At 41.7% G+C, this 25,160-nt stretch overlaps 2 protein-coding genes and 1 long non-coding RNA gene across 4 annotated transcripts; all 3 read right to left on the bottom strand.

Moving 5' to 3' along the window:
• Positions 1-6,668: 6,668 nt before the first annotated feature.
• Positions 6,669-10,883, bottom strand: LOC146756103 (uncharacterized). The gene is made up of 2 exons (XR_014937594.1): positions 10,337-10,883; positions 6,669-8,070 (listed from the first exon to the last, which is right to left on the bottom strand). It is a non-coding gene; the product is annotated as an uncharacterized LOC146756103 (long non-coding RNA).
• An 882-nt stretch (positions 10,884-11,765) lies between these two features.
• Positions 11,766-19,011, bottom strand: LOC146756102 (obscurin-like). Of its 2 annotated transcripts, XM_085524889.1 has the most exons (8): positions 18,254-19,007; positions 17,150-17,418; positions 16,237-16,506; positions 15,333-15,599; positions 14,582-14,704; positions 12,631-12,898; positions 12,075-12,136; positions 11,766-11,871 (listed from the first exon to the last, which is right to left on the bottom strand). In XM_085524889.1, the coding sequence occupies exons 2-6, from the start codon at positions 17,346-17,348 to the stop codon at positions 12,885-12,887; spliced, it is 873 nt and encodes a 290-aa protein (XP_085381015.1). In that variant the 5' UTR covers positions 17,349-17,418; positions 18,254-19,007; the 3' UTR covers positions 11,766-11,871; positions 12,075-12,136; positions 12,631-12,884. The 2 variants fall into 2 exon arrangements, with proteins under 2 accessions (XP_085381015.1, XP_085381014.1); XM_085524888.1 differs by lacking the exons at positions 11,766-11,871; positions 12,075-12,136; positions 12,631-12,898 and having other exon boundaries at positions 14,380-14,704; positions 18,254-19,011.
• A 707-nt stretch (positions 19,012-19,718) lies between these two features.
• Positions 19,719-24,675, bottom strand: LOC146756101 (myosin-binding protein C, cardiac-type-like). The gene is made up of 4 exons (XM_085524800.1): positions 24,532-24,675; positions 24,175-24,196; positions 23,066-23,341; positions 19,719-19,957 (listed from the first exon to the last, which is right to left on the bottom strand). The coding sequence occupies exons 1-4, from the start codon at positions 24,673-24,675 to the stop codon at positions 19,848-19,850; spliced, it is 552 nt and encodes a 183-aa protein (XP_085380926.1). The 3' UTR covers positions 19,719-19,847.
• Positions 24,676-25,160: the final 485 nt, after the last annotated feature.

Here is a 25,160-nt window from a genome sequence, read left to right as displayed (position 1 = left end):
AGTTTGCAGTTTGTTTGAGTACTTTGAGGCTGCAAGACAGACAGGACTAAGAAGAGCCTTAGTGTGGAATGTTTAATCTTCCAATCGGTTTCACTAAACTAAACCAAAGCAACGGTAGCAAATCCAGGAATCCTATTAAAGTTGACCTACATAGTGGGAATAAAATTGGTCTCCTGCTTTCTTTTGCTTCCTGTTTTACTGTTGAGAGTTCTGTGAATGTTTTCCTTAGAGTCAGTTAAAGTTTATTGCTACTCCAAGCACAATTCCTGCCTGGCTGGGTGGCACACACCTGGGTGGGGAGCTGGGAAGAGATGGGCACCTTGTGCCAGGAGAGCTGCACAAGAGTGAAAGCCAAGCAAGTGAGAACGGAGAGGGATTTAGCGCTGGGCTGTAATTGGAAGTTTGTCAACAGAGCATTAGCATGGAGTGCTTCCAGCAAACCCTGAGAGGGGGCAGAGGGAAATACTGCTTTTCTTAGCATAGCTTCAACCAGTCCAAACCAAGTGAAATGGCTTCTTTAGGCCTGTTGCTCAGTGTGGCTGTCTTGGTTAGAACTTTTTCTTTTTTACTGATGCCCAGAGAAGACTGGCCGGGATTTTCTTGCTGTGAGGTCTCATCACTCACTGCTTCCATTCTGCACCAATTGAGGCATAACTCAACTTACAGAACTGAAAAAGTAAGACTCAAGTTTTTCTTAGCAGCTCTGGAGCTGAATGTGCCATCCTTATAGAATCACCTGTCAAAGTTGCTCTGGTTTTTACCATGTAACTCTCTACCCCTTCTCTGATGTGTGCCTGAAAAAACCTCTGGTCTGAGATCTGGGAAGTGGATTGCAAAGGAGACTGTGAGGTGTGACGGTTGTGGGTTGGTTTTCCACAAGGCTTTTATGTTTCCTGCAAAATTTAGATGCAACATCATTAATAGTGGGAACTTTCTGATGTCTGAAGGAGATTTCTGACGTAGGCACTTCTAAATGCGTGACCGTAGACACAGAATTTGGCTTTTCTGACATAAAACTAACAGGAATCCAAATTCAGCCTAGCATGATAAAGGTGTTGTTGAAGATGATGGAACCGTGTTGGTTTACATAACTTGCATTGGCCAGCAGATTATATCTTAATGATACACAAAGTACATCTTTTACTTTATTTTAGAAGATAAGTATTTCTAGCTTGAGTAAATGCTGTTTTAACTTAAAGCACATAGAAATTCTTATCTCTTGCTTTTTTTGTGTGTGTACATATATATATGTATATATACGCACACATAGTATAGGAGGAGAGAAGAGGAAAAGTCAAATACGTTTAGGTCTGTTCCTCATCCTTGCTTCCTTCTCTGGTTTTTCCCTGTACAGAAGTTCATAGAGTTTGAAGATGCACTGGAACAGCAGAAGAAAGAGCTACAAATCCAAGTGGAACACCTTGAATTTCAGACTCGACAGTTGGAGCTGAAGACCAAAAACTATGCAGATCAGAGTAAGCAAAGCTGTGCACCAGATACGATTATGTAGTTTGCTTTCCATGAGCATATACTTGCAGATATTCTTCATGTGCTGTTTTTTCTTGTTTGTTTTAATGTAGTTTGTGGAAAGCCTGAAATCTGTGGCTGTCCCTTTCTTTGGTATAAAAATCAGAGCAATCTACAGGGTGCGACATATCCACACTAGTGTAGTGCAGGTTTCATTGCTTCTCTTGCATGGAGCATGTCTAGATCTGTATGTTAGCTGATGGGTGGAATCTTTTCTTGGCAGTTTCACGGCTGGAGGAGCGTGAATCAGAAATGAAGAAAGAGTATAATGCCTTACATCAGCGTCACACAGAGGTAAGCTGTTGCCTGATTCCTTCCAAATAAACAAACTCTTAGCTTACCCATAAAACCACATCAGAGAATTGGGTTTTTCATCCTGACAGTGACTAGAGCTTCAGAAACTTGAGAGCATCAACATTATCTGAAGGGAGGGTGCAAGGAGGATGAAGCCATGCTCTTTTCAGTGGTGCCCAGTGCCAGAACAAGAATCAGAGGGTGCAAACCGGAACACGGGAGGTTCTGTCTGAACATCAGATAGCACTTTTTAAAAGAAATTTTAAGTAATTGGAAGTAAATGCTGGAAAACAATATTCAAAAAACAGAAATAACAGAATATCCCAAGTTGGAAGGGACCCATAATGATCATGGAGTCCAATGGAGTCTTTTGTTTTATTCTGTTTGCCTCACGTATTTTTTCCTCTTCTCAGATGATCCAGACCTATGTGGAACACATCGAACGATCCAAGATGCAGCAGGTTGTGGGAAATAATCAAACTGAGGGCAGTGTACCTGGGAGAAGGTAGGGCCATAACCTCTCCATATAATGTTTGCCATCCAGGAACTTATCAAATGAGTGCATATTTGCAAGAGAAAGAAACCAAAGGATCTTTCCCTGTGGGCATGGATTGTACCTGAAGCTTTTTGTAATGGGTTGAGGGTGAGTTGTGGATAAGTTCTCTAAGGTTTGACAGAGAGGAGTTTTTTGTGTTCTGTTACAAAGCTTAGACTTCATTGTGCTGCTGCAGATGGACGTCTTCTGGAAAGCAACGTTTGTGTTCTCAGGTATCATGTATAAGACTGATCCATAAAATGGATGGGGATGGAAGAGAGTGTTCATTTGTGTGTGTCTGTGTGCATGTGTGATAGCCAGCGAAACTGGAGTAGTTAAACGCATTAGCCTTTATGTAACTTCTTCCCCAGTTTCTTAAGGGAAGATTTATCTGAGTCAGTCACTCAATAGATCTACTTATGCCCATGAAAGTGCTTTGTTTTTTTCCCCTCTGTTTTCATAGCACCAAAGTGATCAGAGCCAGCCTCTGTTTAAAGGAATGGCAGTAGCAGGAAATGAAGTGCAGTATATAAAACCACTCTATTAAAACCACATATAAAAAGATAATTTCAAATGAAGAAAAGAAGAAATATTCTTCCTATTTTATAAAAATAAGGTTATTTTAGTACCTTCTGTTTAGATCCGTAACATTTAAATACTAGTGTGTCCATTAGGTTTGGGATAAAGAAAGTGGAAGGAAGTGTCAGGTCTTGAAATAAACAATATAAGCTCTCTGGAAGCTGTGGCTTCCTTTTGCTGGGTTGGAGTGCCTGGGAAGGAATTCAGATCATCAAGGTTTTGGTTGTGTATTGTAAAACAGCAGAGGAGAGAGCAAGAGAGACACAAACTGCTCCCCGATTCCTTGCAGACGTGATGTTCCTTCCCCAGCCAGTGCTTGGCCTCCTGCCCGAGCATCGTGCTGTGAGGGGAAGGTTTGGGGGTCAGCCTCTGGTTCTGTGCTGGTGCCTTACTGGTGTGAACACAGGGCTGCTGGGGGGAACGGGAGTTTTGTTCACAGCTGTTGGTAACGTAACATTGTGTTAGAAGGAAGGGAGGATGCTGAAGGAAAATGGGCTCTGTAACTGCAGAACATCCATGTTTGAGACTTCTGCTGGGCTGTGTGCCTCTGCTGTCAGATGTCTCTGTACAAGCTCTTAGGCACACCCATGGTGAAGGAGAAACAGGGTGGATTAGGTCTTTGTTCAGTCCAACTCACCTCTCCCACCTACCTGAAAGGTATGAATGTTTGTAGGAAGAACAGCTGTGCTGATGTGTGCGTTTCTGTCTTGTTGCCATCTCCATGTCTCAGCTGGGAACAGGGGGAGCTGGGAATTGCTGAGCTGGCAGGGTGCAGCATTGCAGGAAGCCAAGTGTCAGTGTGTGGTCCTGTTTCTTTTGTTCTGCAGAGAGCAGCTCAGCTCTCCTGCCATGGAGAATATCCAGCAGTGTTTCAGGGGCAGCAATATAGCAGTTTGAAGCAGTTATACCCTAAACTCCAGAGGCAGAGAGACTTATCTAGGCTTTCTCCTGCACAAACTCTGAAGGACAGCACAAATCTGTAGCGGATCTAAAAGGAACTGGAATAGGAACATTCTGATCTGGCTGAGTTCTTTCCATATAGTAAGTTCTCAGTGCTGTGTTTTCTGCAGAGCAGTAAATTGGTGTCATGTCAGAGAGTGGCTTAGAAAAATAAAACTGATTACAGAATACAGTGTAACCCTTTCCCATCTGAAGGTAATGCTTTTCTAGCAGACCAGTGGAAAAATATAGAAATCTATACAAGGAAAGAAGAGCAGAAGCTGGATGGTGGCCTCTGTAGGTGAATGGAGGCAGGCATGATGGGTATGGAAAGAGAAGATATGGGGTGAAAAGAACCAGTAGGTTGTTAGGATTGTGAGAGTGTGTGTTCCTGACAGCTCCCTCAATAGGTTGTTTCTGTTTTCCTCTGCCCCAAACCAATCCTGATCACAGCTGTAATGGTTGGAGTGTGTTAGGCTGGTTGCCCCCCCACACCCCGTTCTCTGGTATGAAGGACAAACCTTGCACTGAGGATTGTCTCTATGTTGGAGGGATGCTATTCCATGTAACGCGTTGCTAGTTCCTGGAAGAATGGGAAGAAAGAGCAGCTCGCTGTGTCTGTCACAGCCCTTGCCAGGCCTCCATCTGAATCTGTAGGAACAGCAGCTGGGAAGTGGGTCGTTTTCCTTCATTTCAAGCTTTGGGCTGTTCATGTGTGCTGTATTTGTGTATGTTTGTGCCTTTGAGGGTTGTGTGGTCCTGTGTCTGCACAGCTGCGTGTGGGTGAACACCAGCACTTGTGAGTTGGTACACTGATGTGTTTTGGGGGGGATATGGGTGTAATCTCTCAATGTCTTCCTACATGTTTGTGAGTGCATTTGGTTACCTTCACCTGTGGATGTGCTTGGGTGTGTTTTATATGGTAGACTGTGTAAATACATATTTGCATAAGGCTGTAAATGCACCAAGGGTGCTTCCTTGTCACTTGAGAGAAGATGGTGCAAGAACTGCTGGGGGGTGTGTGTGTCTGCTGCCATCTGAGGAGGGGAATGGGTACAGTGCACACCTCCAAGTAGTATGAATAAAAGTGCATGCATTCGCTGTCTCTGATAGGGCTGCATGTTTGCATGACCTTCATTCTCTAATAGTTGTTGTTGTGTTTTTTTGTTGTTTTTTTTTTTTGTCTTGCTTTTTGTGCAATTGCTGCTCTGTTTTGGCTGTTACGTTTGTCACTGCAGTCATCGCCAGTCATGGAGGAAAAGGTAAATCCTACTGCTATTTGTTAATCATAGTTCTGGAGGTTGCTGTTGGGTGGTCGTGGTGTGATGCTGAAAGGTTCTGTGCTGGCCTATTTGCCCTCTTTGTGTACTGACATCTGCATTAGATTCACTCACATGGCACACTTCCCTTGGCTGGTGCAGAGGGAGCCAGCAAGCTGCTACATCAGGAAGGAGCTCATGCACCCAAAGCAGAAGGGGCAGAGGCTGGATTCCAAACTGGGATCATCCCTGTGTGATTGGACATTTGCACTTCACCTTCCAGATTACTTTAAAAAGTTGTCTTTTCTCCTTTAAATTAGAATCATCAAATCACCAAGGTTGGAAAAGATCCCCAATGATCCAAGTGTCCACCTACCACCAATATTTCCCTTCTAAACCATGCCCTGCCTACCGCATCTACACGTTTCTTGAGCACTTCCTATATGAGCACAAAATACACCTCTTTTCTAAGCAGGGCAGGAAATGCGTGTCACCAGTAACTGTCAGAATGCACATCTGACTTTGGCTGAGGCAGTGAGTTCTGCACCCTCAGCCTACAAAGAGGGCTGTTGCCACCTTGCAATGATGGCAAACCTAGTAGTTCTGTTACATTTTCTAAGCTTTAAGGTCTTACAGGAGGAGCATTCTGATCCAGGTTTTGGCTACTGCAAGCCCTTATAGAGGCTTTTGCTGTTTTCCTCACAACATGAGGTGGAACTAACCAAGTGCTCAGAGTCCCCCTGGACCAGAAGGACGTGGGTGTATGAAAGTCACTCCAAAGGGCTGTAGTCAGCACTGAAAATTTATAGCAACCCTGAGGATATTCTGAACTACTCTGGGGACTGGTAACACCAACGTCAGGACTGTGAAACTGAAGTTATCTTTCTTGCAGTTTTTCCTTGATGGGGCACAGAAAGCAGCCATTCCAAGCAGGAGCCATGCTGGCACAGCGGTGCAGTGCGCCGTGTCAGCTGGACAGTGCTCAGAATGGAAAGGCTGAGCATTGGTCTCTTCCGTTAGACATTTTGCTTTCACTTTGTAAATGAACTCTTTTCTGCCCCTGCCATGTCAGTGTGTTTGAGTCAGTCCTGGGGCAGCCTCAGATGCAGCTGCAGTTGTTTTTCACCCGTGGTCACAGATCACAGGATCACAGAACAGGTTGGGTTGAAGGGACTGCTGGAGGCTGCCGGTCCCACTGTGTGATGGTGGTAGCTGAGCTGAGTCTTGGTGAAATGATTGCTGTGTCCAGGAGCAGTGCTGTACTGGGCTGGCATGGAGCCTGATGGAGCAGGGAAGCAGATCGGTGTCTTGCAAGGAGGTGTTGACTGCTGCCCTGTTTCTGGAGTGTTCATGCTGACAAGCTACTTTCTTTTTTGAGTTTCCACCTCCACTGCTTGCTCTACATTTTCTCCCACTGGAACTTGGTCCCCAAATCTGTGCCAGCTTCCATATTGAGAATCAAATCCACAGCTTGCTGGTCACCTGCACTTGCCAGAAAGGAGAGTGATAAAGAAAAAGTAATACAGACATCTGGCTTTATGAGTGATGCATTTATTTATAAGTTTGTATAAATTCTGAATTTTGAGAAGACTGTAGTTGGATATGGAGGAGGAATCACAGAATGCAAGTATTACTTCTCTTGCTTAGTATTAGAAGTGATCCAAAACCCACTGATTTCTGCTGTTGGTGCAAACCAGGTTTGGGGTGGAATGTGCAGAAGTGGCGTGTAGGTGACTCACTTCAGCCTCTTTCTTCGTTCAATGATGCCCATTTTGTTGTGGGATTGTCTGCTGTGGCGTTTTCCCACGGTGCACCCATTTCTCAAAGGACACATTGGTTTGAATTTGCTCGGTTTCTTTGCACTTTTGCTTTTCCTTCAAACACTGCATGGGGGTGCTGATGTCAGTTGTGCCTGTCCTGGTCACTTGACCCCCTTTGACTTTCTAGGCAGATGGTTGGCTCTACCTGTAGACACTCTGGGTCTGAACAAACAGCACCATGGAGCTGTGGGTTTGGGAATCCACACAACTGCTAAGCTGGGGCAAGGAGTGCTGTTCAGTTTCTAATGACTAACATTTTGCATGAGCTAGTGTGCTGTTTCTTTTGTGTATGAAGCTCGTAAACAGCTAACAGATTGGCTTTCCCTCTCTCTCTGTTTCTCTGTTTAGCAGGAAGGAGCGTCCTAACTCTCTGAATGACGATTATGATTTTCAGCATTATTCAGTCCCGCCTTTAGGTTTTCATTGTCTTGAAGCAGTGCTTTGATGTGCTGACTTTTTTGTGAGGAAACATCAACAATACTTCTGCATACTTCCCAAATCCTTTCAAGACTATAGTTAAAGGAGAGGTCCTGCACAAGATCTGAGATGGAAGAAGTCTGTGACTGAATGCATCCAGAACTAATTTGAGATGTCCCTGGCTCATCTTTTTCACAGTCTGAGGAATCCTTTACACTGACAAAGTCAGTACCGATGGCGTGAAACTCTAAGTGACATTTGTATAATTCATCTAATTTGGTCCGCATTTCTTTTACTTGTGACACTTTATCAATTATATATTCTTTGGCAACTTCTATGTTGTTAGTTAGTTGGGCATTTTTGTTTTCAAGTGTCATATTTATAGATTTCTGTTCATCCAGTTCAGAAGCAATTTCCCGATAGTCAGCTTGACCCTGCAGAATTTGTTCACGGAGGGCATCAGCTGTTTCTTCAGAAAAAGAAAGCTCAATACGCAGGCTTGTTACCTGCTTACTGAAATCTTCTTTTTTATTTTTTTCTCTTCTGCATTGTTCTTCAAGCACAGCTAAATGATGTTCCAAGATTTCAGTTCTTTCCCTCAGTGCTAGTACTTCCTTTCGGTACGTGGAGCACTTTTGCTTCATGTGTTCAATTTTCTTTTGCTCTACAGTGTTCTTTTTCTTTCTCTCATTTACAACTACTGTAAAACAAACAAACAAACAAACAAAAAAAAGGGAAAAGGAATGTAGCTCAGATTGATTAAAATCATTATTACATAGCAGTTCACAACACCAAGTAGCAACTTCTAAGTGAAAAACTGTCATAATATGCAAGCCATGCCCTCACATCACATAGTATTTGATACTAGTGAAGGAATTAAAGTTCTCTGAACACGTAATCAGGTGCCTCAGATTTCTATACAGAATTAACAGCAAAAGGTTTTCAGTCTGGAAGAACACTTTTACCATGGCACTACTCAAACCTTCCACTCCACACCAGTAGAAAATCTAATTAGATTTAAGAAACATGGGAACGAGATAGATAATTCACAGCTATATTCTTTCTATCTTCCGTGCTTCAGCAATCCCTATAAGGCAGCCAGGAATCACTCCATCTACATCTAAATGGTAGATAAACAGTTCTCTAAGAAATTTCATTCCAACTCACAGTCCTCTTACTTTCAAAAGAAAGATAAAACCCTGGACAAGTTGATCACTTAAGTGTTGATATCTGTCTCTCTTATTCAGTTGATCTCTAAACAAAATATGAGGATTCCTACTTCTGTCCACACTTACTCTTTTGCATATAAAGTTCATTCATAAAGTTGTACAAATTTGCAGATTCAAGTTTCCATAAATATTCCATTAGCTTGGGGCTGTTTTTTTCTTTAACTGGTGAGCAATTAGCTAAAATCACATGCATTTTCTTTCTATCAAAAGCGACTTCTGCTGTAGCGCCCACGTGCAGCCTGCATTACATACAGATTCACATGTACTGCATGGAAACAGCCTCTTAACTCATCTAAGGAGTTTTATATACAGCCCTCAACTGATTTAAAAGTCATACTGAAGAAACAGCAGTGGCATATTCCACCCTAAACCAGGTTTGGGTTTTGATTGCTGCTCCCAGCATCACTAGTGAGGGGAATATGATTTATAAGTAATCTAAACACTTTATGCTGAAAACAACAAGCAAGCACTAAAGCAAGATAAATAAGACTAGGGAGAAGATGTGTAATGTTCAGTCTAGAAGCTCCTTACACAGGAAGTAGGGAAAAAGCATTATTACAGAGCATAGGAAACAAGACCTAAAAGCTCAGAGAATGGTGTAAATACCCTGAACTTGAAGCTGAGATAACCTAGCATCTCCTAAAACACTTTTGCTCGTGCTACTTATATAACTAATTCTACAAAAGAACCAGCACAACATACCTGTGCTCATTGTTCTACTGTGTATATTTAACATAGCTAAAGAATATATATTAAGCAGTTTTTGAAATTGGATGCTATTAATACTCACAAATAGAAGAAAATTTTAACATGATTGAATACTCAGTACTTCTTAACAGAAAACTTCATGCTGACATTGTGACTATCAGCTACCCATTTTAATTCCTATGTGGAGCATTGCTGGCATTAATTGTTAAATGAGAGCTTTGGTTATATGATTAGAACAAACCCACTACTATTTGGAGTATGGAGGAGTCCACATCCCTCCCTCAGTCTCTGGTAAGATGCTTATATGTGATGCCATTCAGTGGTCACATTAGGATTCAATATTTATGCCAAATAAAGGCAGCAGGGACAAATCATCCAAGAACAGTATCTCATCCAAAGAAGGCCTTGACTTTCTCCCTTGCACATATTTTGCAAGAGGAATACAAGAAAGGAAGGGACTACAGCTAAGTTTTAGATTTTCCCTTCTACATTGTATATGCCTTCCGTAATTCTAGGAACACTGATGCTCAGCTGTGCCCAGAAGTGAAGTTAAATGCATCAGAGCTTATCCAAACCATTTTGCTCAAATATTGCCCATGAGCGAGCAATTAGCAGGTCATCAACAATTTTGATAGTTGCTTCAGGAAAAACAAAACAAACAAACAAAAAAAAGCACTTGAACAGCTGATGCTACTCAGAAGATCAGCAACAGCAGTTGAAACAATCCTAAAGAAACTGCTTTAAAACTATTACCAAATCTGCAAGTGCATCAACAGATGAGGAAAAAGCAGCAAAAAGGAAAAAAATAGTGCAAAAAACTTTTATTCTTAAGCATTCAAAAATGAACAGCATAGGACCTTCTGAAAAAGGGATATTTACATAACAGTTACTTCTATTTACAGTTTAACACAGTGGCTTTTCTCCTTATACCATAAGGTACGCGCTTCACAGCCTTTTGCTTCCGATTCGGAATAGGAAGCAATTTATTGTTTTGGAAGACACCCTGTTCAACGATGGAAGAAACTGTACCTTTCTTTGGAGGTGGCTCTTCCACAGTAGGCTTATCCTCATCAGTACTGCGCTTTCTTCCCACTTCCAACTCAGTTTTCTCTTGTTTCAGTGCTTTAACTGAAAGCACTGAAAATTGGCTGCTTTCAGTTCCTTTATTAGTGTTCTCTTCTGCCGGTTCTGCTTTAATGGTAGTTAAATGGTAGGTAGTCTTTTCCTGTATTGATATAAGATCAGTTACATTGAAGCTTAACAAAAGGAGCACTTAAGTCTCAGTAATCTTCTGTAGGCAAATATTTACACAAAACCATACAGCTAAAATATTTACCCGGTGACTCTATAGACATCAGTTACAAATCTCAATAGAAGACAGAACAAGTACACCTTCAGATAATGACAAGTGCAATACTCGGTAGAGTATACAAGGGAAAGCAAGAGCCTAGCAGGTTACAAAGTAAAAGACTTGCACACAATCAAGAGTTTAGCAGTTTATCAAAGAATTTCCTGTTTCCAAGAAGTCAACAAAATTACAAACATGGTCAAAGAGCAAATGGTCAGCTCTCATACAAGTTCATCACATCACACTTCTGCTAAGCTGCTAAAATCACTTTCATCGTGACAGATATAATCCAACCTTAAAGCTTAGTCAGCTCTGTCACGCATATTTTAGATTGTGTCCTTGACCACAAGTGAAGCTTCCTTACTTACAAGATGACGATTGTTAAGCCATGCTGGCACTGCCAAGGACTGATTATTCATCTTTAGTAACTTATGAAAAGAAAAGCCTCAGAAGTGTTCAGGCCACACAATCTCACAGATAGAGTTGGAGCCTTGTTCTTGGAAGAAGTAATAGGTGAGGACATGACTACTCATCACAGTCAGCTTTAATACCATGGAAATACTAAGTTGCAGTGATGCAGACAGTCAAAGTCTAAGAAGGGTCAAGTTGCTAAGCTTACAAGGTTAGAGATCTGAGTGACAGAATTAACTATAAATGTTTTCAGAGCTACTTCAGGCTACCAAACATCAAAAAATGAACAAAAACCACCAGAAGTGGTATGCACACATACTTAATCAAGCTAGTCTTCACATATTCAGTAGCTGGCAGTACATTAGTCAGGATAAAGTTTTATGGACTGCATAGAACGTGGAGATATCCTGACCATTCCTACTCGTACTTCCAACTCTACTCAACATACTTTTACTGTTGCTCTTCCTCTGATGTAGGAGTGTGAGGCAGGAGTTAGTGGAACACACTGATATTTTTGTTGTTTGTGTTAACAACAACTACCTTCAGATAAATTTGAATTGTTTACAATTTCAAGCGAGTACCAGCTACATACAGAAAATCACTTTTCCAAAAATGTGTTGATTACAAGCATAGAATTAGTGTTTTTCTTTTTTTGTATAAGGATACGGAGATGTGTAAAACTCACATAATCTTTTACTTTTTCTTCTAAATGAGATTTTAAGTCTTGTAGCTCTGTAATAATGTCATCTTTCTGCACCACGATGTCCATTAGCTCTCGAATCCTTTCATTTTGTGTATTCATTTTCTTGGAAATAAAAAATAAAAAAAAATCAGTCATCAGTTTCTAATGTAGTGTTAAGTAGCTGAATTACACAATGCATTAAAGGCAAATTCAGTTAATCTAAGCTCGGTAAGAAATCTATTAATGGAGCCTACTGGAATAGCATTTTAAGCTACCACAAGTTGGTATTAAAACAATTTTACACAACATCTTCTTGATAAAGTTACCTCAGTTGCTTCTTTAAGTTGCTCAACAGACTCATCCAATTTAATCACCTGCATTTCAAAGTCTGTAACACACAGAAAAGGTTGTATTACATAAGTAGCCAATAGATAGTTTATTAAGTAATCATTTTTTCCAGATATTCTAACGTTTAGGTAGCTTTTGAACAGATTAATTAATTTGCATGTGGTCTTCACTTATTGGGAGTGATTCAAAAGTTTTCTATATTTCTTGGAACGAAAACATTGCATCAACAAGACATAAAGAAGAGTAGAGATTACAATATAAAAGTAAAAATCAAGATATAGACATTTAACCCCATACTTACGAAAGCGTAAAGCTGCTCGTTGCAGTTTAAAGGAGAGGGGGAAAAAAGAAAAGAAATAACCAAAAACCGTGGAATTGCTGAACCTGAATATACACAAGGAACAAACTATCACTTATCTACAGGCTATGGTTCCAAAGGTAGAACATCTCCTCTAATTCCTACTCAAACTGGTTATTTCTCTTTTAGATTAATGAACTATTTCTGTCTTCTACCTTTCACATCGCATAACTCACCTTTGTTCTTCTGCATCAGCTCTTCTTCAGTTTTAAGTAGTTTGGTGTTTCTCTCTGTTAGCTCTTCTTTGGTCTCCATCAGTTCAAAGTTAGTTTTCTCCAGCTGCTTTTCAAACCAGCCAGTATCTTCCTTCGGGTCCCCCAGGGATACAATGGAACTATGTGCTGCCTCAGCTTGCTCTTTAATATCCATGACATCATAATGCACAGAATCAAGAATGCCCTCAGGATCAACACAGGTGTCAGGCACTATGCTATGTTCTCCACCCTGAAACGTAATTTATAATCAGTTAAAACTGGTGAATAGCTGACTACATAATAGCTGTTATTTCTACAGATAGTCTGGATAGCCACTATGAAGACAGCCATACAAGAAGTTTTTAATTTCAGCTTCAAAACCCACCTCACAAATTTACATACAACATGACAGTGATTTGTATGGGGGGAAGATAAGTGGCATTCTAGTAGTAAAAGCTAATATATTTTATAGTATTTGATGACCACACTCCCCCTTTTTTTTTTTTTTTTTTTTTTTTTAAATATTACCCCAGATTGATCTCCTTCAAATTTAACGTACAAGTTTGGACTCCCCTTTTCTTTGTATACAGCGTAAATTTTCATTTTGTGTTGCAGAAACAAGGAAAACGCCCAAATTCCCAAAGCTTTCTGAAACTGTTCTTAAGGCTCAGCAACTATTCTAGCTAGATGAAGAATAGATGTATCTTGCTCATCATACAGCAACACAGCATGCACTTCTTTGTAAACAGCCTTGTGTTTCTACAAGATGTGCCCATAACATTTAAATAGTAAAAAGGAAAATATTTAAGAAAAAAAAAAGAAAAATACCAGGGTGTCATGGTTTAATAATTTCGTAATTTTGCTATCAGTATTCCACATCATAACGTCATATAAAGCATGAATACTTTTACTGCTCCCGAACACTTGCAGTATATTGTTGATATTGTCGTGTGGGGCCATACAGCAGCAGAGATTTTCAAGAAAAGAAAACAGATAATCCAAATTCTTTTGCAAGCTGGTTTTGCCATTAAGCGCAGCAAGGTGAAGGGGTCTGCACAGGAAATCCAGTTCTTAGGTGTAAAATGGCAAGATGGGCATCGACACATCCCAGCAGATGTGACTGACAAAATCACTGCTATGTCTCCTCCCACCAACAAGACAGAGACCCAATCTTTTCTGGAAGTAGTGGGCTTTTGGAGAATGCATGTCCCAAACTACAGCCACATAGTGAGCCCCCTCTATCAGGTAACACGGAAGAAGAATAATTTCTCATGGGGTCCTGAGCAGCAGCAGGCTTTTGAGCAGAGAAAACAAGAGATAGCCCGTGCCGTGGCCTTGGGGCCAGTACGGACGGGACAGGATGTAAAGAACATCCTCTACACTGCTGCTGGAGAGAAAGGTCCCACTTGGAGTTTGTGGCAAAGAGCTTTAGGAGAAACCCAAGGCCAACCCCCGGGACTTTGGAGTCGAGCATATAAAGGGTCAGAGGAGTGCTACACTCCAACTGAGAAGGAGATCTTAGCCGTGTATGAGGGGGTTTGGGCTGTTTCTGAAGTAGTTGGGACAGAGGTTCAGCTCCTTCTAGCACCTCGCTTGCCTGCGGCCCCCCTGTCACGGACACAGGTAGATTTTTGTCTAAACTGTGACAACTACCCAGAATGCAGCATAAGGGAATTTTTGCCTAGAACTCTGGAGGACTATTTGTAACTCAGAAAGGTCAGAGATAGAAAGTTCACACTGATTTCTGGGTCACCAGCCTCACCGTACATCAGCATTTTTGGTTTTTAAATGATACATAAAGTTCTCAATAGCACTGCTCTAGTCGGTAGTTCTTTCCCTTTCTGTGCAGCTTGCTCTGTGCATGGCTTGTGAACTGCTATTCAGGCCAGACAGCTGCAGCCCCAAAGACCTGCCATAAATGTACAAATTCTACCAGGATAATGTCTTGATAATATGACGAAGGATGCGGCTTTCTCGCTCTGACATGTAAAAAGTGCACTTCCACTTTCTTCAATTTTCACATCTGAAAGTTCCTTGATAAAGTAATTAGGTTTTTCTGGAAGGAAAAAAAAAAGGATGAGGGTGTAGGACAAAGGGATTTGTTACCCCAACAAGTCCCAAGCATACAGAGGTGTCCTGAATCTCCTTTGCCCTCATTTCAGAATATCACATAGAGATGCAAAGAGTCTAAGAAGACCACAGAGTCCACCCATTTACATAGGTTTGATAATTCCAGTAGATATCTGGAAAGTTCAATACCATTATACATGCGCTGGTAGGATCTCATCTGATAAACTGCATATAGTTTGGATTACACATATTCAATATAGACTAATTCAGATTGCCATCTTTTCTTGGCTCACTAACACCCAAGATCATAGAATCATAGAATGATCACAGAATCATAGAGTGGCCTGAGTAGAAAAGGACCTCAAAGATCATCTAGTTTCAAACCCCCTCCAAGGGGTCACCAACCACCAGACCAGGCTGCCCAGATCCACATCACACTGGAGAATCATTCAGTTTCCAGATTATTTTAAGGAAAAGATTTTAATCCATCATATTTTCTGAAAACTAACAATTGATCCTGCTCAAGGAAACAGAAGAGAAAAACATCACCCACAGGCTGCAGATATTTACCTCGACTTCTCTACATGCCATCCCCAGTGTGCTTTTCAACTCACCTTGCACAGTGACCCTGGCTTTTGTTTCAGAGTCCTCTGTCTCACAGGGGTACTCCCCACTGTCCTTGGCAGTAGAGTCATGGATGATCAGAATGGCCACACTTCCCTCCTGCTGCAAGTCGTACTTCTGGCTTTTTCTGATTGCTTTGCCATCCTTGTACCACCTGATGTTCAAATCCGGTTTTGACAGCTCACAGCTCAGGCTGATGTCCTGCCCTGCTGCTGCTGTCTTATCCTCCAGCTGTTTTGAAACCTCAGTAGGTTTTCCTGGAAGAAAACATTGCTTTTTGAGTAACATACACTTAGGGTAGGATGCCTCTCTCAAAATACACGCATCTACATGCTGGAGATAAGTTAGAGAGGCACTTGCAACAGAGGCCATCCTACAGCCAGCAGTAATCTGCAAAGTACAGACAATAGAATTCCAGGCAGCATTTATTTTCTCTTAAATCTACCCAATTGAGGATGATGAACCATGTCTGAAAACTGCCTCTCTCTTCTCTCCACTCATCACACTGGGAGCCTCAGATGATGCTCTCAGATGCACATGTTCTAGATAGGAATTTGTTGTACAGCTAGATGATGTGAAGGCCATCCCTTCAGCTTATACTTAGAGGATTTTTGCTCCCTCAGTTCCCTCAACAGATCATTCCTGATTTACTGTTAATGGAACAAGCTGTAGTGAGATGACCATTGCCAACACTACCCCAGTGCTTTGGGTAGTTCTCACATTTGTGTAAAATGTTTCCTCCTTTTACTTATTTTTAAGAGAAATTCTCAGTGCTTCAAGGTTCAAGTAGAAGGTTGCTATTCACTTTAACCATATTATGAGTTAGCTCTCACGGCAATCTTATCAGAAGACAGTTGAAGGAATCAGACCCCAGAATCTCTCCCATCTCATTACCTTTCACAGACAGAGAGGCTTTGGAGGTTAGACCACGGGCAGTAAAAACGACTTCCTCAGTGTCAGTAGGAGTCACACTTTTGATAATGAGAGTATATTTCCGACTCACGTTAGAAGCTTTAAATCGCCCACCACTTTCCACTCTGCTTCCAGTCAGTGTCCAGTTGAACTCATCAATGCTTTCATGGGAGAGAATGCATTCAAAAGTACAATCTTCTCCCTCCTGCATTTCAGTGTTTTTCAGCCGTTTGGTAATGCCAATATTCAGCTCTGGAAGATAAGAGATAGGTTAGTATGAGGTTTATATGGAGAAAAGGCATTTGTGACATATGTGAGTAGCAGTACTGGTGTTTTAACTCAGGATTTGCAGAACATGGCTGTGTTCCTTACTGATGTATTCTCTAAGACATTCTCCACTCAGAATTACCAGAAAGCTATAAAAAAAAGAGACGTGAATCTCTTGTCTTTGCTCTGGAAGAACTACAAGGAGAGCAGCTCAGTCCATGGAGCAGAATGAAGATTCAATGAGCTACAGAGGGAAAAACCTAACAGAGAGGACAACTCTAAGATGCTGCGTGAGAAAAAGGGTTTTGCCTATGACAAGAAATTAACTGTTTCTATTAGCTCATTTGTTACCATCCTACCCCTATTGGTGTTCAAACCATTTCTCCATTTTTGGTATGTTTAGAAAGGAAATATTTCCAGGACATTCTTGATGTGTTTGGTGATTTCCATGGCAAAATGAGATACATTTACATCAAAAGCAATGGGAATTTTCCAGACATCACTGCACTAAATTGCAGTAATACACTTCTATTGTAGAAACTATTAAGGCTCAAGGGGGAATAGGTGTAAGACATAGTGACCACACTGAATGTGCTTTCAGCACTCCTTTACTTTCCACAGTACTTACCCTGAATGCCGACCTTTGACTTGGCAACATCAGTGCCAATATCACAGGTATAGAAACCTGCATCTGACATCTCGAGGTCATGGATAAGGGGACATAGGGTCTTCCCAGACTGTACCAGTTCATACTTGTTGCCAGAAGGGAGCACAACACCGTCCTTTTTCCACACTGGTTTGACCTTCTCTTTATAGAGACTTCGCATTCCAATTTAATCACACCCCGCTCCTCACCAAAAACATCATCCAAGGACTTCATGAAGACAGCAGGGTTCTCTGCAATTAAACAGGAAAAACAGAACAACATGATACAGAAGATCAGACATTTCCAGTTGCTTTCAGATTTTTAAAGAGGGATAAATAAATCTTCACCACTACTGACGACACCAAGATAGAACCTAAAGCGGTTTCATGTCTGTTGACTGAATACGCTTTATGGAATTCTGAACTAATCAGTAGGAGAATACAGGGAACAGGAGGGACAGCCTGCATTGCTTTGGGTGGGACTGATATCATATGAAGTAATTGGGATGCAGCTCTTCTAAAGCTGGAGAGCTGGCATTGCCCTCACATGGAGCAGAGCTCATACAGCAGGCCACAGGATTAAGAGGAACACTTTTGATTTTCCTGTATTATTGACTACTCTTATCTGTCTTCTATTTCACACATCAGATTTTTATACTGGGGAAAAAACTTCCACCAAATGCAAAAGAAAGGAGAAAGAGGAAATCCTTCAAACTCTGAGCGCATAGAGTAAAAGAGCTTAATTGCAGGGGAGAGCAGATTAGAATCACAGTATCCTTAGAATTGGAAGAGACCCTTAAAGGCCATCTAGCCCAGCTCCCCTGCAATAAAAAGGGACATTCACAGCTAGATCAGGTTGCTCACAGCCTGGTCATTAGTCATCCCACAGGCAAAACACACACTGAATGATCTCTCCCTGCAGTCATAAATCCTTAATTCCATAAATCACTGGAAGAAAGCCCATCATGACTTTGGTGGCTATCTGAGCCCCAGAGAGGTGAGCTTTAGAAGCAGGATTGCTGCACAATAGAATGAACTGGAGCTCCTTAGCATCTCTTACATCCAGGAGGGGTGTGATCAGACCCACCTATCACCTTCAGGTGCGCTTTCTGACACCCTGTCTGACTTCACTGTCACTGTGCCAGCATCCTCAGGCTTAACCTGCTTCATTGTCATTGTGCAGCAATTGCCAATGTTCTTGATGTCATTGTAATTGTTGGTGTAAAGGAGGTTGCCATTCAGGAACCATTCCACGTCCTCGTCATCATAAGACAGCTCGCAGGAGAAGACAGCAGAGCTTTCTTCTTCAATTTCCACATCCTGCAGGTGCTTCGTTACTTCTACATTGCGAGCTGTGGGGAAACAAGGTGAACTGTTACCACTGTTACTATAAATCATACTGGGATGTGGTAGAATGGTTGGACTAGATGATCTTTGTGTAATCTTCTCAGTGAAGACTATACATTTATAAAGTTAGCAGGAGAGAACGGCAGAAATCAACCTCAAGACGAGAAGTCTGAGGTGAAATAGGACATGGAAGAGGCCACCCTCCCTGCTCATATCTTCAGCTGTCAGCGTGGCCTCAGTCTCTGCAATTCCTGCCTTGCACTTGTACACACCAGCATCATCGGGCTTCAGCTTCAGAATCTTGAGCTCTGCTGAATGCTTATTCCTCTTGATCTTGTACTTCTCAGAGGGCTTGATGAGTGTGTGGCCCTTGAACCATTTCACAACCTTTGGAGAAGGCCTGAAGTCACAGGACAGGATGACAGAATGACATTCCAAAGCTGTCTTGTCCTCCAACTTCCTGGTGATTTGTATATGGTAATCTGCAAAGCAGGGGTGGAAGAGAAGAAAGGATGAGGACAATTGGAAGAAGAGGAAAGTCTCTTGCGTGTATTCCATTCCTAATAATGTCAAGTTCACAATGGTTTTTTGAACCACTCCAAAGATAAAACAAACGATTGTCTATAGGGAATGCCACTGACTACATTTCTATAAAGTAATACTGTATATTATCTACCAAATGCAAGGTCCAGCTCTTGTTCTGTGCTTATTAAATTGCTCCCAGTTGAGGCTTTTATTCAAATAAGAGTGAGTTGAAAATATAACAAGTACTTTAGGGTGTGAATGGAGACTCTTACGCTGGGGACAACAGCAGATAAAAAACCTGGAAGTTTCTTTCAGGTGAAATCAATGACAAACTGCATCAAATTTAGGTGCTACCAAACTTAACCTTGTCTAGTTCAGAAATACAATTAATTTCACCTGATTTGACTTCTTTGGTATAGCCAAGGACAAAACCTCAGCTCTGCAGATCTGAATAGTAAGCACATCACAACTATTCATACAGATCTTTTACTGAGATGCAGCTGTCTCATTTAGTGTCCAACGACTTTGAACTGGAAATGGAGCAGACCCTCCAGACACACACACAATATTTCAAAGACCCCAGTGAAGGAAGGCTGTACGTTAATTAATTCTCCATCTTCATGATGTAAACCAAGCCAGGATATGTTACCTCTGACAAGCAGATTGGCTGTGGATTTTGATTTGCCAATTGAGAACTGAATGGTGCTTGTCATATCAGTGGTGGTTTTCGGTATGGTCAGCTGGTGGATGGTGCCTTCTTGCTGCATAATCAAGTTTCTGCCAGCCTGTAAGACTTCCCCACGTAGATACTACTTGGGAGGTTTCACAGAAGGAATGGATATCTCGCATTCAAACTTGGCTTTTTCAGGCTCAGTCACATCCTCATCACACAGCTCCTTTATTAGACTAATGGATTGCTCTTTAAGAAGGATGGAACAAGAGAAAGCAGAGATGTAGAAGGAATGTAAAAAACCCTTACATTATCACCCTACTTACCCACATCAGCATAACTGCACATGAACACTACACCTATCAGCTCAAAATGCCTTTAAAACATCATTAAAAAATAATATGAAGAAAGGAATGTTGTTAAGAAGTCACATGAACACTACACCTATCAGCTCAAAATGCCTTAAAACATCATTAAATAATATTCTAAAGAAAGGAATGTTGTTAAGAAGTCAGACAATAAGACTGACAACCTGAAGAGAGTCCAGATCTTCTGATTTCCAGTCCAACATCCAAATCAAACCATGACCTTCCCATCCCAATATCAAACTCCTCGCATTACGAAATGGAAAAGAGGTTCAATGAAACACAGACATTGATAATTACTTTGGTTAAATACAGCAACTTAGCTCTGAACAACAAGTTTTCACCTAGTAAAGGTCTCTGTAGCTCAAATGTAATGACTCTACTTAGGAGAAATTCATTTTCCAGGATGTTCTTGCCCTTATAATGGTAACAGTGGCAAAGCTGGGGACTGAACTCTTGAGTAGTGTGCTAACTCAAATGTCTCCCTTTTCTTTATCACACTTAACATCATATATATACCCTAATATTGCATATATTAAAAAAACAAAACAAAACCAACCCTGTGCTCTTTTCAAACAGACAGAGAAAATGAAGAAAAAGTCAAGCTATGTTTTTTATCCCTCAACGTTCAAACACAAATCTGAAGTTTAAAAGTAGAAAATCAACCTCGTAAGAAAATAATCTGTTCTACTTAGCAAAAGTAAAACCCAAAAGACTAGCTGGATATTTTGTGGGCAGAAAGGTAGGTAGGTAGGAGTTTTTATTTCTGTCAAAGGTCCTGGTGGCGTTCAACTTTTTTGACATTCTTGCAAATGATGTTAGCTGGTCCATGTCACTTGTTCCACCCTAACCTCAGTCCCAAAACAAAAGGGGAACTCCCTTCTGAACCTTCTTCACTTCATTTCAGATGTCCTTTCTGCTTCATCTCCAACCCTCCCCCCACTCAGGAGAAAGATCTCCCTCTTACACCCTACCATCTTGCCGCATTCTGATGTTGTCATCAGCCTTCAGCTTGTTGTCATCTTTGTACCACTGGGTCTGAACCTCATCGTGTGAAATCTCACAGACAAAAGATGCACTCCCATATTCATTCACTTCCACATCTTCCAGTGGTTTAACAATCTTGATATCTCCAGCTGTGAAATACTAGAGATATATTTGTCAGGGTATTTCCAGAACTGAGTGCAGCATCTTTTCCTTACACATATTTGCATAGAAAATAAGTAGGATTATGTTTTATTCTAAACCATCATCCATTCCTGAGTCATTTCTCTCTTCAACACAGTCAATGCATTATTGCCCTTGAACTTAAAGATAGACTTACTAGCTACAATGGAGCTCCCTGCAAACAGTTTTCATGGAAACCAGAATCTCATTTATTCTAAAACCTTTCAAGCAAAATTAAGTATAGAAAAACAATAGAACTGACTGAATCTTTAAGGTCATTTTGTTCCAGTCCCCCTGCTATAGGCAGGGACACCTCCCTCCACACCAACTCTTCTCTTCAGGGTCAAGGCTTCTCTCAAATCATTCTCCTCTAAGCCTGTGCCTGTGCTTGGGATTGCCCTGACCCAGGTGCAGGGCCTTGTACTTGGCCACACTCAAGTTCATGAGGCTGCCAAGGGCCCACCTCTCCAGCCTGTCCAGGTCCCTCTGAGTAGCATCCCTTCCCTCTAGCACATCAACAGCACCGCTCAGCTTGGTGTCATCTGCAAACTTGCTGAGGCTGCATTTGATTCCACTCTCCATGTTGCCTACAAAAATATTAAATAACACTGGTCCCAACACCACCCTCCACCTGGACACTGAGCTATTGACTGCAGCTCTCTGAGTGTGACCATCCAGACAGTTCCCTATCCTGCAACTGGTCCATCCATCAAAACCATTTTTCTCCAGTTTGGTGACCAGGATGTCATGCAGGACGGGATCAAATGCTCTGCACAAGTCCAAGTAGATGATGTCAGTTGCTCTCCCATTATCCACTGATGCTGTTACTCCATCATGAAAGGCCACCAAGTTTGTCAGGCATGGCTTGACCTTGAGGAAGCCATATTGGTTACCACCAATCTCCTCATCTTTATTTTCCAAACTATGCCAAGGAGAACTAGACAGAACTCTACAATGTCGTGTCACTACAAACCTGTCTGAACCATTGGCTTCTCTGCATGCTCATCACTAGTCTCTCCTTAGCTTGTGTGCCCACAATGTATGGGGAATGTCAGCCACAAATCTTACCTAGGGGACATCTTTGCTTCAAAGTCCCTTGAACATCACACAATCCCTTTTAACTCTCTAGGTCTGCACTTATTTATGTCAGAATCAGACCATATTTCTGTGCTGCTATTTCCCTTTCCTTCTGAAGGGCCTGGATACAACTTGGATTAACCTCAGGAGCAGAGTTCCTGCATAAAACAGCCAGTACTGAAACAGCAACCCAGCCTGGTTGCAGACTGAGAGAGAAAATGAGAGTTCACCACCTGTGAATAATGAGACTTCTCTTATTTCCCTGGGAAGTAATGCCCACTTTTTTACTTTGACAGAGCTCCTTCCCATCCTAGAAGGGAAAATATCAAGTCAAATCTACATTAGTCCTTCCATCTCTGCACTGGGCAAAGGCAGCCTTCAGATCTATGCTTAATTCACCCAATTCCCTAGAATTAATGGAACTGTACTTACTGGAACATACGCTGAAGCTTAAGCACAGTGCAGTGTTTTCAACATGTAGGAATGGCTATAGAACAAGCATATATTCTGGCTGACATATGAGAGCTTAATGCACTGCAGAGGACTGTTAACAAGCCCGTTTGGACATCACCTTGAATAAATGACGTTATCCCCAAGTAAGGGAAGGAACAACTGAGCACCAGGGAGGTACACAAAGGGCCAGAGCAAATTCTCACACTGTCAGGTGCAAAGAAAACTCAGATTTCACCCTAAAACCCAGTTCACAACAAGGCTACAAAATCCTGGCTGAGAATTTCTGAATGCTCACCAGTTGTTTCCAGCTCGAAGGTCATCTTCTGGCCAGCAGCATGGCAGATGTATTCTCCAGCATCTTTCTTCTCCAGCTGCTCCACAACCAGACGCCGTGTTTTGCCCACAGATTCCATTCTGAACTTTCTGGAGGAGGCAAGCAGTCTTCCATCCTTGAACCATTTTACTCCAGTTGGATCCTGTGCTACTTCACAGCTGAGGGAGGCACTTGCTGCCAGGGCAGCACTCACCTCTTTCTGCACCTGCTCCTGGTTTATAAACACAGGTTTTGGCTCTGAGGGAAGAAAAGAAAAACAGAAGGACTGAAATGAGACCATCTTGCAGGTTTGTATGTACAGGTTGGAACAGGTTTAGGTTACCACTTGTGCCCAAACTAATAGCCTTCACTAGAGAATATCAGCTCTTCTGTTGAAACAAAGTGTCAAATCTAGGAAAGAAAGAACCTAGGAACTGAAGGAACCAAGAGGGTCCTTGAACACCAGTCCCATGGTTGCAAGTCACTATGCAAACATATTGAACCCAAAAGAACATCTGTCCTGCAGGCAACCAAAATGTCATCAATTTACAAGCAATGAGCCGATAATGTTCCAATTAGAAACTTTTATTAATTGTAGCGGGTAAAACAAAAAGGCAATTCAGCGCTGGGCGACAGGGGAATCCTCGTTCCTCCAACTGCCGCACCTTCCCGTCCCTTGCAACTTCTTTTGTAAGGTCCATCCCGAGTGTATTCTCCTTTAATTGGTCGGTCGTGATCGTGCCACTTGGTGTGTCGTTCCTTGGTTGGTCCTTCCGTGAAACTTTGTATCCATCGGGGCGCGCTTTGCCTGTAACTATGCAGAGTACACAATCTACCCATAAAATTAGAGTGTTCTGCAACCCTTGTGGCCTCCATATTCCACCATCACATCCCGGTCCTAATGAACAAGCACTCCACCACAATGCTACCACATCCCGGTCTTAATGAGCAAACATTTTATCACAGTCCCCCCTTTTCTTTTATTGTACTATTTTGTTTTGCTCATTAAACCGTTTTAGTTCTTGTCGACTCCATTCTAGAGCATCCTCTTCTCGTTCCCCATCAAGGGGTTCATATCTTTCTCTAATTACCATTAGGTGGGCTGCCTCTAGCCTGTTCTTAACGATAACGATTAGTCTATTTAAAATACAGGGTCCAAAGGTCAAACCTAATATTATCATAATTGGTCCCATTATTGTGGATAATAATGTAGTGAACCAGGAGGAACCATTAAACCAACTCTCATACCAACTTCTTTGAGACTCCTGGGCTCTTTTTCTTTGTTCTAACTGTTTTCTTAGTTCAGCCATTGTATCTATTGCTACCCCCGTTTGATCAACGTAGGTGCAACATTGTTCTTTAAGAGCCACACATAGTCCCCCTTGCTGCAATAGGAGAAGATCCAACCCCCTTCGATTTTGTAACACTACTTCTGATAAAGACCGTACCGATTTTGTAAGCGCATTGATGGCTTCATCTATTTTCTGTAGATCTTCATCCACAGATTGTCTAAGGGTTTTCAGTCCCTGTGGCTGGTTTATTAAAGATGCTACTCCAGTCCCCAGCCCGGCCCCTCCTATAGTTAATAGCATTGCAACGGTTAGGGCTGTGAATGGCTCCCTTTTAATCAGGTGATGTTCAGAGGTTTCTTGTTGACTGATCACATAATCTTTAGGGTGATATATGATTCGTGGAACTATAATTACTTGTACACAGTAATTGGTGGTTTGATTAAATATCTTAGTCGATAAGCATGTAGTGACCCCTAATTTGGCACATATCCATTTAGCATTGTCTGCGGGTAGGAGCCAGTCTGAGGGTTTCTCCTGACTTTGTACTTCTATAGTTTTATTACATAGATGTCGTTTTTCTAGAGGTACAGTTCCCACACACACACCATTTCCAGTAACATGTGCTAGAGTTATCCCTGGAACATTAGGCCTTCCCTTTTTCCATAGGCACTCTGCTGGGTTAGTCCCATTTCTTCTCCTAATCTTCGCTACGGACCCTATTGCTTCATAAAAAGGGGGTCTTATATCATAGCATAGCCAACACTCCTTAGTTAATTCTGGGTAGG

The sequence above is a fragment of the Coturnix japonica genome, chromosome 28, assembly GCF_054131305.1.
Source record: "Coturnix japonica strain WE chromosome 28, WE-NBRP24, whole genome shotgun sequence".
NCBI lineage: Eukaryota > Metazoa > Chordata > Aves > Galliformes > Phasianidae > Coturnix > Coturnix japonica.
Note: the sequence above shows the minus strand (reverse complement) of the source record. Positions and strands in the feature narration are given on the sequence as shown.